The sequence below is a fragment of the Gadus morhua genome, chromosome 9 (genome assembly GCF_902167405.1).
Source record: "Gadus morhua chromosome 9, gadMor3.0, whole genome shotgun sequence".
Taxonomy (NCBI): domain Eukaryota; kingdom Metazoa; phylum Chordata; class Actinopteri; order Gadiformes; family Gadidae; genus Gadus; species Gadus morhua.
The window spans coordinates 25548259-25566954 of NC_044056.1; the positions used below are offsets into that span (position 1 = coordinate 25548259).

An 18696-nucleotide genomic window follows, 5' to 3' on the forward strand; every position below is an offset into this window, starting at 1 on the left:
AACTATCGTCCAATCTCTATCCTCCCTTTGCGCAGCAAAATACTGGAAAGAGCAGTGGCTGCCCAGCTCAAACACCACATGTCCCACCATGAGCTCTTTGAAACCCTACAATCTGGTTTTCTCCCACACCATCCTTCTCCACCGACACTTTGAGCTCATCGGCCTCAGTGGCACAGCACTGTCCTGGTACCGGTCCTACCTCACAGACCGGAAACAATTCATCACCCTCAATGGCTCCACTTCTGATCTGGCACCTGTCGACCATGGCGTGCCCCAGGGTTTGGTGTTTGGTCCCCTGCTGGTCACCATCTACATGCTGCCCCTAGGTCATATAATCCGGAAACATGGACTCAACTTCCACTGCTATGCCGATGACACACAACTCTATAGAGCACAAACCCCTCCTCCCAGCTCACAAGTTGTCAACTGCCTATAGGAACAAAAATCACGACCACAAACTTACTCAAACTAAACAGCAACAAGACAGAAATGGTGGTGGCCCCTGCAGTACTGCACAGGAAGGTTGGAGACCTGGCTCTGGTTGTGGATGGCTGCTCCATTTGCCCACCTCCTGTGGTGCGCAACCTAGGCTTCATCCTAGACTCCACTCTCTCCTTCCGGTCCCACATCAAGAACATCAACAGATCTGCCTTCTACCAGCTCAGAAACATGCCACGACTCCAGCCTTCACTCACACACTCACACATTCAGTAACTGAGACACTCATCCACACCTTCATATTCTGCTCCCATCTGGACTACTGCAACGGTGTCCTATCTGGACTGCCCACCAAGCAGACTCCAATATTTCCAGAACTCAGATACCAGCTTTCTAACCCACACAAACTCCACCCCTACACTCAGTCAAGCTCTCTGCGGGCCTCTGACAAGGACCTGCTGGCCATCACCTGCACTAGATTAAGGACCATGGGAGACAGGGCATTCTCTGTCAATGCTCCCGCACTATGGAACAGCCTACCACTCCACATCCGCTCTGCCCCATCCCTGCCCATGTTTTAAAAAAAACCTTTGACCCCTAACCCCCCCTTCCTCTCTTCCCTTTTTTTTGTTAAACAACCTTAGGTATCTTAAAAGGCACTAAAAATATCAAAATAATCATTATTAATACCCACTATTTGAAAGTTCCTCATTTATATGATGTGGTTAGAATTAGGGTTCCATCAGTGGGGACCAGTAAGCTGCTATGACTTTTCCTGTTGTTGTTGTTGTTGTTGTTGTTGTTGTTGTTGTTGTTTTGTGTGCACTGTTGCTGCACTGCTCAATGAATCTCATCCCAGTAGAATGTGAGTCAGCGGGACGACATGAGATATGTTTTAGAGCAATATTCCAAGGTGGAAAAATATTCATCATTTTGCCCAGGTCAACGCCCATTAGAGAAATGTATTTAATTTCTTATGTTCTCCCTCTGTCTCTCCTCCTTTCTGCCTGTCTCTCTGCCTGCCTGTCTGTCTGTGTGTGTCTCTCTGCCTGTCTGTCCCCCAGGCCACCCTGTGTTTCGTGGACATTGATAACCGGAGCCTGGAGGTCCCAGAGGGCCTGCCTTCCTTCCCGGACCAGGACCAGCTGGCCCAGGAGCTGAGGGAGGTGCTCCTGCGCTACGGAGTGACCTCCCAGCCCGCCTCCTCCCCCCCTCCCCCTGCCTCCCCCTCCCCCCGCCCCCCCGCCTCCCTGGTGCTGGAGGACCTGATAGAGGACAGGCAGAACGGGAACCTGGGCGGCGAGGAGCTGGCGGTGTTGGAGAGGCTGCAGGCCCTGGCCTGCAGAGGGCGCTGTCTGACGGGTCCGCTGGAGGACCGGGAGCAGAAGGAGCTGCGGTCGGCCAAGATGAACGTGGAGCTGAGGGAGGTGGTCGCCGGGCGGCTGGCCGCCGTGTTCGGCCGCTACGAGGAGTTCGTCTCTCACAGCGCCTCGGACCTGGACTCCTGGCTCAGCAACCCAGAGGGGACCTGCAGCTTCCACAAAGTACGCAATAACCTTAACTTATATTAAAATAATAGTATTTTTACTGTATTATCATATTTACTATACAGTCGCATTTCATCTGCATAGGCTGGAAAAAACCCTCAATATTAAGATAGGATTATCTTAAAATCTTAAAATCTTAAAATATGATGAAATTGCTATTAGGGAATTTATATTGTAGGACATGATTGTGCTCCAATGTTGTGATACAATAGGGCTAATAAGACGGGGTTAGGAAAGGACTGCTGGCCCATGAGAGGGTAACCGCTCTTGTTTTTCTCCCAGGGTTCCTTCCTGTCCATCCAGCCTGTGAGTCACCTTCACTTCCTGTCCCGCTTCCTGGAGACGTCCATGTTTTTAGCGTTCGTGGACAGGAAGTTGATCTCGCGCTGGGTGGACAGTGAGCCGCTACAGCGTCTGTTTGACCAGCGCCTGGAGCGGGGGCGGGGGGTACCCCAGGGGCCGCCCGGCTGTCAGAAGGGGCCGGCGCTCTTTGAGCCAGGTGAGTTTCCCCATCAGAGAGGGCGTGGCCTTTTCCTCTCCTACAAGATCAGACGCAGGCAAACGGCTGCGTCTCAGAATTTACCCATGGTGTGAACCCTAACCTCAGTACCTCAGGAGAAGAGGGTGTAGCGCCTCTCAGGAGGCAGGGTGTAGAACAGGGTGTAGCTCCCCTCCTCAGGGGGTTGGAGCTGCCTCAGGAGATCAGGCTGGAGCTTCCCATCCCAAGGGGGTGGAGGTGTCCCTTAGGGCTGAACGATTTGAGGAAATAATCGAATTGCGATTATTTGGACCAATACTGAGATTGCGATTTAATTAGCGTTTTTTATAATTCATAAGTTCCTTATGTATGCAGTCAACATAAAAACGAGAGTTACGTATGTAACTGGTTCTAAGAATTCTGGATGACCGCCAGAGGCAGTGACTAACACTGGATGTTATCCATCGCGCATGCGCAGGTTGAGTATTTAATAGCAACAGAGTCAAACGTGACCGGGGATGATGTCGGGCCACCCGTCTATATAACCCTGAGTGCCAGCGACCGGGGTTCAAATCTCGCCTGTCCATCCTGTCCATTCTTTTTACCCCCATCTAGATGTGGTGCCAGCACGGCCTTGAAAACATGGGTTCAAGATCGAAATAAGCACAAAATATACTTAATTTACCTTTAGTGAATAAGTACACATAAATGCACATCATTTGGGAGACGAACCCCGCATGCAGAAATTCAAGACTGACCAATCTCTCACGGAGGCAGAGGTTTTCTTTTCCTGAAAGTGTATAAAATCCTTCCTTGACAGTTTGAGTGGGCAAAGAGCTAGGAAACAACACAAACGCATAATTTATTTTATTGAGCGCAGCTACAACCTTGCGAAAAGCACGGCACACTGTATTTTTTCCGCAATAGTAAGTCCACGACTTCTTTATGTAGCATTGCCTACATAAGGTCCATCAAGGACGATCAAATAGTGAATACCCTCTGATGAGAACCTGAATCTCTCATAAAGAATGTTCTCAGGCAAGATCTGTCCCGAAAGACCCTCTGTCTCCGGAGAGATCCCTGTACGATACGGGCTCCGAGGTCCACGGAAAAAGCCACAAATGGTGGCGACAATGTCAAAGGAGGGGCTAGGAAGCTGCGATCTAACCCGAAATTCTTAGCTGATAACCTCCTCCCGACCAGGTTTGGTTGGCAGCATAAGTCACCATGGTGATACAGAGATGCTATAAGAGAGCGACTTTCGTGTCATAGCAAACCCAGGCTTTGAGCGCAAAGGGTATACTTCGAGATTCGTAGTATACCCCACTGGGATCAGACATTTGACGGCCAAGCCACACCCTAGTTGCCTGTTTGTGAGGGCAAACAAAAAAAGCAATTCATTATATTTTTCCACGTCATGGCCTATTCACAGCGTTGTAACTTTAAATTACGTCTGCTCTTGCCTATTGGTCATGCAGTCACGTCCACCTTGCCAATCGGATGCTACCCTGAGACAGCAGGGTAGGCTACAAACCAGAAAAAATAGAGACTACGCAAGCTCTCTGACCCAGCACCACATTAACCTTGAAAATCCTTGTGCAATGTTGCTATAACTTCATCTTAATTTGTTCTTAAAACGTGTATGATTTATATTTTGGATTTTGTGTTTGGGTTGAGCGTCGAGGATATTAAAAAGCGGAATGTTGTGTGCAAAGAAATCTGCTGATCTGTTTTGGTCTCAAAACTCGGAAAAAGGGCATTTAGATGCACCGTAAAAATTAGAACTTTAGGGAGAAATCACCTTGGGTCTCATTTAAAACCGTTGCGTACGCACAAAACGGGGCTGAAATTGGCGTACGTGACTTTCCACGCCAAGGTTGTGATCTATAAAAAACTAACTTGACGGGAGAATGTGCGCAGCCCTAAGCAAACTCTGACTCATGCATACGCATGGTTTGGAGGAAAAGGAGAATTGGCGACACAGATGGTGTGGTGGTGAACTGAAGTCAGACAGAAGAATTGTAGAGTGAGAAGAACGATTATGTTTTATCATCGCCCTTCATAAATTTAATTTCAACCCCTATCATGAGTTAAATCTATGTAATCAGAATAATTTAAGTCAACTGCGTTATTTCTCAGTTATAACTCCAGAAACATCTCCTTCTCTCTCTATTTAATCCCGTCACTTCATACTGTCCACTGACGGCGCAACTACATGGAATAAAGCATCTGTCCAACATGTGTCAATAACATAATATTTTTATGTGACACTGTAAACACATAATCAAATGTCAATTAAATAAGTGTGGAAAACCAAGCCACACTCCTCATCACAATCGTTGTCCGTTACTCTTGATGCTTTTCATGACAAATCAGGCATTCAAAAGGGGTTATGTTCAAGAACATTTTACGTGGGTGATTACAAACTGATTATCCAAGGTGTTCTCGTCAGTCTTATTAGCGTAACCCTATAAATGCAGAGATGAGCGCCGTGGTAATGCTGCACCATATGGCACTTCTAGCGGAGGGAGAGGGAGAGGGTCTTTAGGGACCATAACGACTTATTGGTAGGCTACATACCTACCTTTATGTCAGACCACTTCTTTTTTAATTCTGGGACTGTGCGCTCCGTGCTACTGACAGAGTTCACTGCTGCAGCAACAAGTTGCCACTCACTCTGCTTTTTGTTGTTGGCGATCCCAATCCCGTGACCGCCGAACAAAACTACTTTTCGGGCCTTGAAGTGTCTCCACTTCAACCTCTGTGAAGTTTCGCTTTTTTGCTTTTCTCAGTACTTCTGCCATTGTTTCCAACAAGACATAGGCCTAATACTTGCATCTGAGTCTGTTTTATATGCAGATCGCATTCATGAGGTCATTTGCATTGACCATTTATGGTTAAAAATGGGGGTGTACAGGGCGGAACGTGTAGCTGATTCAGCTGCGCGCACTTGTAGGTACTCTGTGATTTATAAAGCAAAGATTGCGTACGGTGTGCGTACGCAGGGTTTTATAAATTGGAATATTCTTTGGCGCACGCAAAACTTGGCTTTTGGGCGTACGTACACTTTTAGTAACGATCCCATGCACAGTTTTATAAATGGGACCCCTGATCAGTTGGATTTGCACCAACAATTTGACATTCATTCCAGCGCCGCTGACAGACATGCTTGAGGGACATAAAAAGAGGAGCAGTGTCAGGGAACACTGAAACTTCCTCCTCTTCCAAAGATCCCATAACCTGACCTGGTCACTTGATGGTTCTGGTTCTGTGTTGACCTGGTGATGGTTCTGGTTCTCTGTTGACCTGGTCACCTGATGGTTCTGGTTCTGTGTTGACCTGGTCACCTGATGGTTCTGGTTCTGTGTTGACCTGGTCACCTGATGGTTCTGGTTCTGTGTTGACCTGGTCACCTGATGGTTCTGGTTCTGTGTTTCCAGTCCAGACGGGGGAGCAGCGGCTCCTAAAGACGGACCACACGGCCATCCACCCCCACCTGCTGGACATGAGGATCGGACAGGGCCTGCACCAGCCAGGCTTCTTCCCCACCCTGCAGGCCGACGTGCTCAGCCGCCACGCCCCCAACAAGTAAGCAGCCACGTCCCAAACAAGTAATTGACCCCAACCCCAACAGGTAAGCAGCCACATGTATGTATGTATGTATGTATGTGCATATATTTATATATGTATATGATATGTGTCTATGTATGTATGTATGTATGTATGTATGTATGTATGTATGTATGTATGTATGTATGTATGTATGTATGTATGCAGTGGCGGAACAACTTTACGAAGGGCTCTGGGGCAGAAATGAAGAATACAGAATACATGCCCGAAAATGTAATATGTAACGTATTCCGTTACATCACTCAATCTGAGTATTTTATTCTGAATACTTGGATTGCTTCCACATTGAATTCTGTTTTATAAGTGTAGGAATACTGCATCAAATCCTGCTTACTAAACAGGCCTATTCTGGTGTGTTCTTCTGTTCAGTCTCCCTGAAAGTGCACTATATTACATAATTGGCTGTAGAGGAACAAAGACTATAAGGGTATGTTCATGCAGAAGATATTTGCTGAGAGAGAGAGAGAGAGAGAGAGAGAGAGAGAGAGAGAGAGAGAGAGAGAGAGAGAGAGAGAGAGAGAGAGAGAGAGAGAGAGAGAGAGAGAGAGAGAGAGAGAGAGAGAGAGAGAGAGAGAGAATGTTTTCCAGCATACGTTTTATGTGGGTGTCTGTCCAAATATCCAATAGACATTCCGACTCCTCTTGACATGTTGAGCCACGACTCATTTTCACCTGACGGTCCGACACGGTGCTGCTAGTCTTGGAGTTACCGCTAATCAAACAATAATTCCCATAATGTGTGCAGCTGAGCGGATGCCTGTTACGTCCAAAGAGGCATATGCTTTTTAGAACTGGATCGGACCGAGCTGCGTTCGCTTTCACATCTCAAGCGAACCGTACCAGGGTTTGTTTGGAAGCTAACCGAAACCATCTCTTCAGGAAGGTCTCATGGTTGCATTCACACCAACGCAAACGTACCGAACCAAGGGACCAACCTCGTTTAGTGCGCACTAAATGCTGTTGGTGTGAAAGCACGAATAAACTGCTGAAACAGAAGTATCGTCATGTAATCCATTGAATTCAACAATGTAATTGTATTCTGAATACCACAATTTAAATTGTAACTGTAACGGAATACAGTTACTTATAATTTGTATTCTGAATACGTATCACCGGTACATGTATTCCGTTACTTCCCAACACTGCACGCATACACATACCCACACACGCGCACACGCAAACACACTGCCCGTCTGCGGCCTATGCCAGTCAGAAGAGTGGAGTGCAACACTGAAGGCCTAAATTAAACTCATCATCAGTATTCTTTCTGACTTAAAGAAACACATAGACTATTGTCATTACTACGGTTTACTTCCTGATGCCAACCCCCCCATTAATCCAGGCTTAGACCGGCACCTAGTTGAGCTGGCTTTCCCCGTTAAATGGCTGGGTTAGGCTAAACTATTGACATATATTACAAAGATTCCAACTAGATAAAGCCACATACACACTACCACATCTAAAGTATGGCCTGAAGTAGGCTAGTCCAAAGAAAATATTTAAGAAATTACACAGCACACATGCACGCACGCACACACCGTATGCAAACACACACACACCGCATACACAAATTCTGTAAAAGTCATACTGCAGCCTATTCCATAAGTCGAAAACTCGTGAATTTTTGGTACTGGTACTGCACCCAAAGGTGGCGCTATTGTATAGAAAACATTAATAAGGCTTATTTCTCCTCACCAGATTGACCTATACTCGAAATTCTTTCATAATATTAATCTCTAGAATCAGATGCATCTATAAAACCCACAATTTCATAGAAAAGCCAAACATCCACAGTCTCAACCAATTTTGTCTATATGACCATTTTGTTATTATATAACTACCATACGGCTATAATTAGGTGGATACCATTAACAGTGCACATTTTTATCTATACCCTCTTAAGAAAGCCCTTAATTCTCTTGTGAAAAGTGTGCTTGGAGTTTTCTTGATGTTATGTGCTTATCAATAGACATTTTCACAACATGAATGAGACTTTATGCAGTTCAGGAATGTCAGGGGCTCAATGGGATAATGTACTGGTGATCCTTAGGTTGAGTGTTCGAATCCCGTTTAGAGCATTATGAACAAGCTGAACATGACATTCTGTCATTGCCACTCATTTAAGAAACACAATATTGAACAGCACCTGAAAATAATTAGGCAATCAACATTAAGGGGAACTTCTTAGCTAACCATTTTTCCTCCATAATGAACTCTGTCATATTAACATTTCTTCCGTTAGTGTTCTTGACAACAAATGTTTAATTTCCCCAGAATTTCAAAGATTTCTCAGGTATTTGCTTTTAAAGCCCTTAATTCATTTGAGAAATGTTTGCTTGTAGTTTTCTGGATGTTGTGTTCTTATCAATAGACATTTCCACCATGTGAATGAGGCTACATTCAGGTTTGTGAGTGGCTCAATGGGATAATAATAATAGCCTTGTACTGGTGATCCTTGTTTTAGAATTTGAATCCTGATTAGACAATGCTGAACAAGGGATGGGTGATATGGCCTAAAATCCATATTGCGATATACATTGCAGCCTCTTGTGATAACGATATATACAACCCGGTCTCACGAAAAGTCGTGACACTGTCACGTTATTTAATCTATTGAGACGTGATCAGGATCACGTATTTTCAAAATTTTCGTGTTTTACAGCACAAATTTCAAACCCATGTATTTCAAGTCAATGATAACTAACAATATGACAGCTTTTGGCCACCCATTTCTACTTAAACTTGTCTGTGAACAATATGACAGCTTTAGGCCACCCGTTTCTACTTTCACCTTTGATTCTGAGAAATTGTGACAATTCACGGATATATTAAATGCAGGTGCGCTGTATGTCTTGATGTTTATTTTATCTAGCCATCTACTGTCTTGTTTTTGGTTATGTGAATGAAAGTCCGCGTCGACGCCTCGCAAGTCTAGTGTCGCGAGCGGACGTTGCCCTGACATCTAGAAATCATATCGTATTTAATGGGTTGTCACTAATATTGATGTGTTGGGCTTGATTATAACTCTTGAATAATATTGTTTGCACCACGGCCGGAAATTTGTGCTTTAAAACACGAAAATTTTGAAAATACGTGATCCTGATCACGTTTCAATTGAATAACGTGACAGTGTCACGACTTTTCGTGAGACCGGGTTGATATATATCATGATATAAAAATCATAAAATAACCATTTCAGAACAGGTGACATAGACCCTAAGGAAAGCCAAACTGCTAAATGTATTTTAAAAAAAAAGAGAAACATAGTATGTCATTTTGAGAACATTTATTGTGCAACACTGTAATCATTCAACATAATGTTGCAGATAAATACGATTCAAGTACATTAGCTGCAGAGACTTTAACAAAGAAAAAGCGTCAAGTATTGGGTTTCTTTTCTTTAGTGCAAACCATTCTAAAAGGCACGACACTTAGGCCCCGTCCACACAAAGCCGAAACGGGCGAAACCGTTCCGGTTTCGATCTATCCGGTTTCGGAGTATCTCCGTAAAGACGGAGTCAAGCGAAACCTTGTAGATCTGTAGAAACGCTGTAGTACACACACCAGGCCCATAAGGGGCGCTACTTCTGCTACAGAAAACAAGAGGAAAATTAAATAAGAAGAAGAGTCGAGCATGCGCATAAAGGCTGCCCCCCGAACCACTAACAACACAAACAAACAGTCAGTCAACAGTCTCAATAAATAATGGCTAAGCAACCCAACAAGGGACATGATCTGCTGCAGAACGATTACAAGCCTATACCTTTTGGGCTGGTGTGAATACAAACCATCGAACTCTGGGGCGGACCAAACAGCCGGTCCGAGACCCAGCTGGAGAGGTGGTCTCGGTTCGCTTCCCATCGAACCCTGGTGCGGTTCACTTGAGATGTGATTGCGACAGCGCTCGGTTCGACCCAGTTGAAATAATATGCCTTATTGGACGCAACAGACTCCCATTGCTGCTTGTTTATTCATTTATATTGTTTGAATAGCGCGGTTAATTCAAAGATCAACGTCACGTTATCAGACCGACATCACGTTATCAGACCCGTTAAAAATGAGTCGTGGCTCAACATGGAGCAAAGAGGAGACTAAATATGTTTTGGATATTTGGGCAGACGCCAACATATAAAGTATGTTGGAAAACACTTATAAAAATTCCGGTGCATTGAATACAAGGATGGGTGAGAAGGCGTTCGAGCGGTCCGCGGATAGCATAACATCATAAAATCGACGTTGTGCCAAACGCCTCTGATGCCCCAAAAGTACTGCAAATGTTTGTTACTATGAAACCAATCAGTATAAGCACAAAGTGGGCAGCATGCTGAATCTCTATAATCTCCATAGTTTGTTTACTTTTTTTTTTTATGCGTTACCCGGCCCCCGACCGTCTTGTCCAATGATTGAACGATGCATTTAACACATTCTGAGTCAGGATGAGAGAGAAGGAGTTGGACAGGTCCGCCGGAGTTGGACCGGCCTACCCATGATTGTTTAATTTCACTGGCTCTTACTTCCCCTTTTGTTTTACCTTTAACGCTTTCCCCCGCCTCAGACACTTTTGTCCAATGATTTAACGTTCTTTGCACACATGTGAGTTTGTTGACAAATTCTGGGACTGTTGCGAAAATTGCAATGTAAAATGGAACCCCACCAAACCAAAAATGAAACTTTGTATTTTGCGTCATCAACATGCATTATCGCGATAGAGCGATAGAATTAAAACCTCCATCGTAGGCCAATTTTTATCGTTTATATCGTATATCGTTTATATCACGCATTACTATGCTGAACATGATATTCGGCCATTGCTCTGCAGCCCAGTCACCTGAAAGCCAAGGCACAGTATGGCATTAAGGGGAACATCAACATCTTTCCTTCATAATTATATGACATCTTTATATATCTTCCATTAGTGTGTTCTTGACTTTTCATTTTGCTCGGACCCCGTTAATCACCGCTTGCGGTTATATTTTATTATTATTATTGACAACAGATAGCTGAACATCCTTTAAATACAGAAATCAACTACATTTGTCCCAGTGTTTGTTATATGTGAAATTAAGCTAAAAAAATACGCTCTCTTTCTCCAGTAACGGAGTCTACTGATGTCTAAACGACATCGATGTCCGCATATAAAGCATGAATCACCATCAGGTGTGAATCACCCTCAGGGTTGAATCTCCTGATATACAATTGCGGCAAAATGCGGAGGACAACGGCTTATATGAGAAAATTATTATGCTTGCATCATAACGTAAGGAGAAAATTATTATGATTGCTTCATTACGTAATAGGTGAACCAAAATGTTATACGTTGTAACATTATAGGCAAAATGTTATTATATTATGCACTCAGAAATGTGTTACATTATCGACTGGGGTTTCCACATTATAACTATGGGTTTAATTAGAACTAGAGGTTGAGCGTGCGCAACACGCACGCGGAAACTGTAGTTTAAATAATGGAACAAAATCTTGTAAAAAAGGAAATGGACGAACAGATGAATGAATGAGTAAATGAATCTGATTGGCTGTTGTCCTGGATCTACAGGAGGTCGGGTCGGGTCACGGGGTCACGATGGACCGAACCCAAGAGAACCACAAACAGGGAACCCTCAGGAACCGACAATGACCAGAATCACGTAATATCACACACACACATGCACACACTCACATTGCATGTGGATAAGGTTTATTGGGGGTTTAGACCTATAACATTTAAGAATGTGAGTCTTGTGTATGACTCCATGAAGTTCAGACTGAGTCTTATGTATGACTCCATGAAGTTCAGAGTCAGTCTTATGTATGACTCCATGACGTTAAGAGTGAGTCTTATGTATAACTCCACGATGTTCAGACTGAGTCTTATGTATGACTCCACGATGTTCAGAGTGAGTCTTATGTATTACTCCATGATGTTCAGAGTGAGTCTTATGTATAACTCCACGATGTTCAGAGTGGGTCTTATGTATGACTCCATGATGTTCAGAGTGAGTCTTATGTATGACTCCATGATGTTCAGAGTGAGTCTTATGTATGACTCCATGCCCGTTACCGATCACGTCTCTGCTTTACAGAAGTGCTCGTTCAGGAGGAGGAACCTGTGTTATTCCAGACTGTTGGACCCCTCCCCTTCAGCTGTCACTCAAACCCACAGGGAGTTTGTCTACGGGCTTCTGAACGAGTGTCGCCTGAAGGTCAGTTCATGTATCAGAGTCCCTGTAGGTCAGTTCATGTATCAGGGTCCCTGAAGGTCAGTTCATGTATCAGGGTCCCTGAAGGTCGGTTCATGTATCAGGGTCCCTGAAGGTCAGTTCATGTATCAGGGTCCCATCACCTGATGATGTTCAGACTGAGGGCCCTATCTTGCATCCGGCGCAAGTGACTTAGTCACTGGCGCATGTGTCGTTGCTAGTTTACAACTGGCGCAGAGCGTTCTTTTCCCACCAGCGCCACTCGCCGGTAAATTAGGGATTGATCATGCGCCCCAAGGCGCGGTTCGGGGGAAGGAGGAGGCGTGTTCTGGCGCAAACGGAATTTTGCCGTCTCTGAATATCATTGCGCTACTGACCAGGAAATACCTGGTTTAAAGTCAGTGGCGCGTTGTTCAGATGCTATTTTAAGGGCGCATGTATACATGCGCATGCGATGCATGGATTGCTTGTGCACCTCGCGCATACACTTTGTTTCTCTCATCTACCTAGCCGCACATTCTTGGTAAATTATTTGGGAAAGTACAGCTGATGCAGCGGTAATAAGTTGTACTTTTAAATCAATGCATCTGCAAACACCGTACAGCAAACACATATTTTCTTGACACAGACATCGTGTAGGCCTACATGCCCATAACTTTTAGGATTGATGGGTAGGCCTATTGGATCGTGAAAAACATTGTTTTACCGCGAGTGAGTGTTAAAAAGAATGAATGAATGCGGGCGTGCGTGTGTGCTCTGTTTAAACACACGCAAACTAAACACTCTCATCATCATCTCATCTTCATCCGCTTATCCGGGGTCGGGTCGCGGGGGGAGCAGCTCAAGCAGGGGGCCCCAGACTTCCCTTTCCCGGGCCACATTGACCAGCTCTGACGGGGGGATCCCGAGGCGTTCCCAGGCCAGTGTTGAGATATAATCTCTCCACCTAGTCCTGGGTCTTCCCCGAGGTCTCCTCCCCACTGGACGTGCCTCAAACACCTCCCAAGGAAGGCGCCCAGTGGGCATCGTTACCAGATGCCCGAACCACCTCAGCTGACTCCTTTCTAAGTAAAGGAGCAGCGGCTCTAATCCGAGTTCCTCACGGATGGCTGAGCTTCTCACCCTATCCCTAAGGGAGACGCCAGCCACCCTTCTGAGAAAACTCATCTCGGCCGCTTGTACCCGCGATCTCGTCCTTTCGGTCATCACCCAGCCCTCATGACCATAGGTGAGGATAGGAACGAAGATCGACCGGTAGATCGAGAGCTTTGCCTTGCGGCTCAGCTCTCTTTTCGTAACAACGGTGCGGTAAAGCGAACGCAATACCGCCCCCGCTGCTCCGATTCTTATGTATGACTCCATGATGTTCAGACTGAGTCTTATGTATGACTCCATGATGTTCAGAGTGAGTCTTATGTTTGACTCCATGATGTTCAGACTGAGTCTTATGTATGACTCCATGATGTTCAGACTGAGTCTTATGCATGACTCCATGATGTTCAGACTGAGTCTTATGTATGACTCCATGATGTTCAGACTGAGTCTTATGTATGACTCCATGATGTTCAGACTGAGTCTTATGTATGACTCCATGATGTTCAGACTGAGTCTTATGTATGACTCCATGATGTTCAGACTGAGTCTTATGTATGACTCCATGATGTTCAGACTGAGTCTTATGTATGACTCCATGAAGTTCAGAGTGAGTCTTATGTATGACTCCATGATGTTCAGAGTGAGTCTTATGTATGACTCCATGATGTTCAGACTGAGTCTTATGTATGACTCCATGATGTTCAGACTGAGTCTTATGTATGACTCCATGATGTTCAGAGTGAGTCTTATGTATGACTCCATGATGTTCAGAGTGAGTCTTATGTATGACTCCATGATGTTCAGACTGAGTCTTATGTATGACTCCATGATGTTCAGAGTGAGTCTTATGTATGACTCCATGATGTTCAGAGTGAGTCTTATGTATGACTCCATGATGTTCAGAGTGAGTCTTATGTATGACTCCATGAAGTTCAGAGTGAGTCTTATGTATGACTCCATGAAGTTCAGACTGAGTCTTATGTATGACTCCATGATGTTCAGACTGAGTCTTATGTATGACTCCATGAAGTTCAGACTGAGTCTTATGTATGACTCCATGATGTTCAGACTGAGTCTTATGTATGACTCCATGATGTTCAGAGTGAGTCTTATGTATGACTCCATGATGTTCAGAGTGAGTCTTATGTATGACTCCATGATGTTCAGAGTGAGTCTTATGTATGACTCCATGATGTTCAGACTGAGTCTTATGTATGACTCCATGATGTTCAGAGTGAGTCTTATGTATGACTCCATGATGTTCAGACTGAGTCTTATGTATGACTCCATGATGTTCAGACTGAGTCTTATGTATGACTCCATGATGTTCAGACTGAGTCTTATGTATGACTCCATGATGTTCAGAGTGAGTCTTATGTATGACTCCATGATGTTCAGAGTGAGTCTTATGTATGACTCCATGATGTTCAGACTGAGTCTTATGTATGACTCCATGATGTTCAGAGTGAGTCTTATGTATGACTCCATGATGTTCAGACTGAGTCTTATGTATGACTCCATGGAGTTCAGAGTGAGTCTTATGTATGACTCCATGATGTTCAGACTGAGTCTTATGTATGACTCCATGATGTTCAGACTGAGTCTTATGTATGACTCCATGAAGTTCAGACTGAGTCTTATGTATGACTCCATGATGTTCAGACTGAGTCTTATGTATGACTCCATGATGTGTAGACTGAGTCTTATGTATGACTCCATGATGTTCAGAGTGAGTCTTATGTATGACTCCATGATGTTCAGAGTGAGTCTTATGTATGACTCCATGATGTTCAGAGTGAGTCTTATGTATGACTCCATGATGTTCAGACTGAGTCTTATGTATGACTCCATGATGTTCAGAGTGAGTCTTATGTATGACTCCATGATGTTCAGAGTGAGTCTTATGTATGACTCCATGATGTTCAGAGTGAGTCTTATGTATGACTCCATGATGTTCAGACTGAGTCTTATGTATGACTCCATGATGTTCAGAGTGAGTCTTATGTATGACTCCATGATGTTCAGAGTGAGTCTTATGTATGACTCCATGATGTTCAGAGTGAGTCTTATGTATGACTCCATGATGTTCAGAGTGAGTCTTATGTATGACTCCATGCCCGTTACCGATCACGTCTCTGCTTTACAGAAGTGCTCTTTCAGGAGGAGGAACCTGTGTTATTCCAGACTGTTGGACCCCTCCCCTCCAGCCCCTCCCCTCCAGCCCCTCCCCCTCAGCCCCTCCCCTCCAGCCCCTCCCCTTCAGCCCCTCCCCTTCAGCCCCTCCCCTTCAACCCCTCCCCTCCAGCCCCTCCCCCTCAGCCCCTCCCCTTCAGCCCCTCCCCTTCACTCTCCTCCTTGAGCCTCCCGAAGTGTCTTTACATTTCAGGAAATGTCTTTACATTTTGAGCTTGTTGCTCAAACTTAATATTACTCTCCTCCTCGAGCCTCCTGAAATGTCTTGCGATAAGTTTACTCTTTAGTTGTTTTATTTATTTATTTTCTAGTGTTTTGTGTGTAGGCTATGTGTGACAGTAGGCTACTGCTGCCTGTCTTGGCCAGGTGACTTGAAGATATGTTCAATCTCAATGATGTGTTCTTCAGCCAAAGAATTGTAGCTGATTAGAACTCACTCAAACTAATTTAAGTCAAGACTGGACCGCTTCTGGCGTTTCCAGCAGTAAAAGATAGCGTGATTTTATCGTTAAGTTCTTATATACAGTTAAGACCGGAAATAACAGTCATCGCGACTCCATATTCCGTATATATGGTATCAAGGTATTCTTCTGGTTAAAAAAAAAAAAAGAATTCATCTTAAACTCTCAGGTCAAGTAGCCAATGTACAACCCGCAATCTTGCCCTCACACCCCTCCCTTTTCTCCATAGGAAATGTAAGTTACCTTATATGTGATTGAGGAGTAGAAAGTCTGTATTTCTCATACCACTTAAGTGATGCTTCTGCATGTCATTGAGTGGCCCCCTAAATGATAATCAGCCTGTTTTCTTTTGTTCGCTGAAAGATAGGTCCTTTCATAACCCTAAAAGTACACGTCATACAATCAATTACAATACATGAGTTGACAGTTTAATGCGCATTTAGAAAATGTTTTTTTATTATTATTATTATTGACCACAGTTAGCTGAACATCCGTTAAATATACAGAAATCAACTACATTTGTCCCAGTGTTTGTTATATGTGAAATAAAGCAAAAAAATACACTCTCTTATGTGTGTGTGTGTGTGTGTGTGTGTGTGTGTGTGTGTGTGTGTGTGTGTGTGTGTGTGTGTAGACCAAGCGCCTGCTGGTGGAGAGGATAGGGAAGGAGAGCCTGGAGGCGGGGGGCCCGGGGGACCTCTCCGGCCTGCAGGAGGGGACGCTGATCCAGGGTCTGTGTGACCTGCTGGAGAGGACCTGGGGCCACGGACTGACACTCAAACAGGTCTCGGTCTCTCTCTCTCTCTCTCTCTCTCTCTCTCTCTCTCTCTCTCTCTCTCTCTCTCACTACTCTCCTCTAGTTCAGGAGGTGCACTGCTGAATCCTCTGGGCCTCAAAGTTTCTCTTTATTAATTGTGTAGTTTAATTCTAAATCCAGCGCTGTGCGTAAAGAAGCGGCCGTCTCTGGGTTAGTGTCTGCTTTCCGTTAACCGCTACCAATGACTTGGCGAGCTACAATAGCCTATCGCCGCTTAGTGTGAGGGAAATACACTTTCAATTACTTTCCAAAGTATTTTGTTGAGCTCTGAATAGTCCCTTATTCAAAAGGATTTCCATAACAACACAACAATGCAGTTTGTCTACCAACACAGATGCTTCTGCACTGTAATCTTTGGCTACCTGTGAAGAACAAAATGTAAACGTGAAGAGGCCTTTACAGTGTGAGGGCTGACCTCTGCTCGCCTCTCAGGGCCCTTCCACGCTGTGGTCCCACCTGCTCCACTACCAGGCAGTCCGGGGGAAGAGCGACTCGCCGGCCCGGCCTTCAGGTGTGTGTGGAGGTCATGTGATCACCGTACTAGTGTGTTGAATATCCTGGGGATATGCATGTGTGTGGATGTTTGTGGGTGAGATTGCTCCAAATAAGATGTCAGCTTTGATATTAGTACTGTCACTCTTGACACTTTGACACAGTATATTTCATAACTCAAGTCTTTAATAAGAGGAGCTACAAAGGAGAGGGGGACTTTTCTACAGGTTATGTTGTTGTGTAAGGTCTGGTTGTGGTTGTGGTTGTGGTCTAGGGGTCTCTGGGCAGGATCCTAGAAGGTCTGAGGAGGACTCGCTGGCCCCTCTGAAGGGGACTCTGCTGCAGGACATGAGGTATGGTTCCTCAGGCCCATACGTGGAGGCGTTAGAGACACCGTGAGTGAAGGGGGGGGATCTGACCCTTCCTGCTAGGAACCACAGCAGCCTGCTCTGCAGTTCACGGTTGGTTTATTTCGACCTTGAGGTATTCCCAGAGTATCTGTGGAATCCAGTGTTGCATCCCAGCAGGTGGAACTGGCAACATAGATTCCTGAACCAATTACAGGAGAGAGTGTGATTGGTCAGAACTGAGCCGGCAGCAGTCTAAAATCGAAATTGTCTAAAAGTGAGACAGGCGCAGTCAACTCAAAATGTTCTCAGCACATTTTAAACACCTGTGTGTTCTTGAGAGTATAACCGTGTTCTAGGGCCAGATTGATGCCCTGCACCTCCCATGGTGCTGCTGACGGCCTCCTGCCCCTCCAGGTTTGTCCAGAGGATGAGTGAAGGTCTGTCTGAGGTGGCTCTGGTCCGGGCCTGGATCCACCTGGCGCTGGAGAAGAAGCTCCTCTCCAAACATCTCAAGGAGCTGCTCTCCGACCAGGAGCTGCTCAGGCAAGAGCCGTCCAACCTCTGAACCCTTAACCCCTATCTCAAACACCATGTATCACTATGACAACGACATGACAATACGCAGAAACAGATCCAGTAGAAGCCCCCCACCACCGGGCATAGAGCTGTAAGAGTGGAACCAAGACAAATGTTGCATAATAGACATCTATTTATATGTATATCAGTGGCGGTGGGTCAATAGAGGGCGCTAGGGCGCCGCCCCTCCATGAAATATTCACTGGAATATATCTGCCAACTATTAATAAACTATTATGATTACGAAATAAATCAACAAAAATACATAGCGTTTATCCTCGTTTAATTGTGTGATATACTTGTCACTGCCAGCAACCATTTAAATGCGTCTGAACGTCAATGATTTGGTCTAGGCTAGTCATTGGTCATTCAAAATAAAGCCCTCCTCCAAGTCAGGGGCGCCGGCCACGTTGAAGTCAATG

General features: G+C 44.9%; 1 protein-coding gene across 3 annotated transcripts in view; it reads left to right on the forward strand.

The window, feature by feature from the left end:
* LOC115550626 (DENN domain-containing protein 5B) overlaps positions 1-18696 on the forward strand; it is a 45942-nt gene that overhangs the window by 12903 nt on the left and 14343 nt on the right. For 2 of the 3 annotated variants that reach the window (XR_003977926.1, XM_030365836.1), the window contains exons 5-13: positions 1503-1982; positions 2268-2484; positions 5904-6051; positions 11648-11738; positions 12174-12293; positions 16674-16823; positions 17289-17367; positions 17623-17701; positions 18113-18241. Coding sequence is in view for 2 of the 3 variants with exons in the window: in XM_030365836.1 (XP_030221696.1) it covers positions 1503-1982; positions 2268-2484; positions 5904-6051; positions 11648-11738; positions 12174-12293; positions 16674-16823; positions 17289-17367; positions 17623-17701; positions 18113-18241 (1493 nt within the window). In the remaining variant the exon portion in view is untranslated. The remainder of the gene's footprint in view (positions 1-1502; positions 1983-2267; positions 2485-5903; positions 6052-11647; positions 11739-12173; positions 12294-16673; positions 16824-17288; positions 17368-17622; positions 17702-18112; positions 18242-18696) is intronic. The other variant, XM_030365837.1, reaches the window with a different exon arrangement.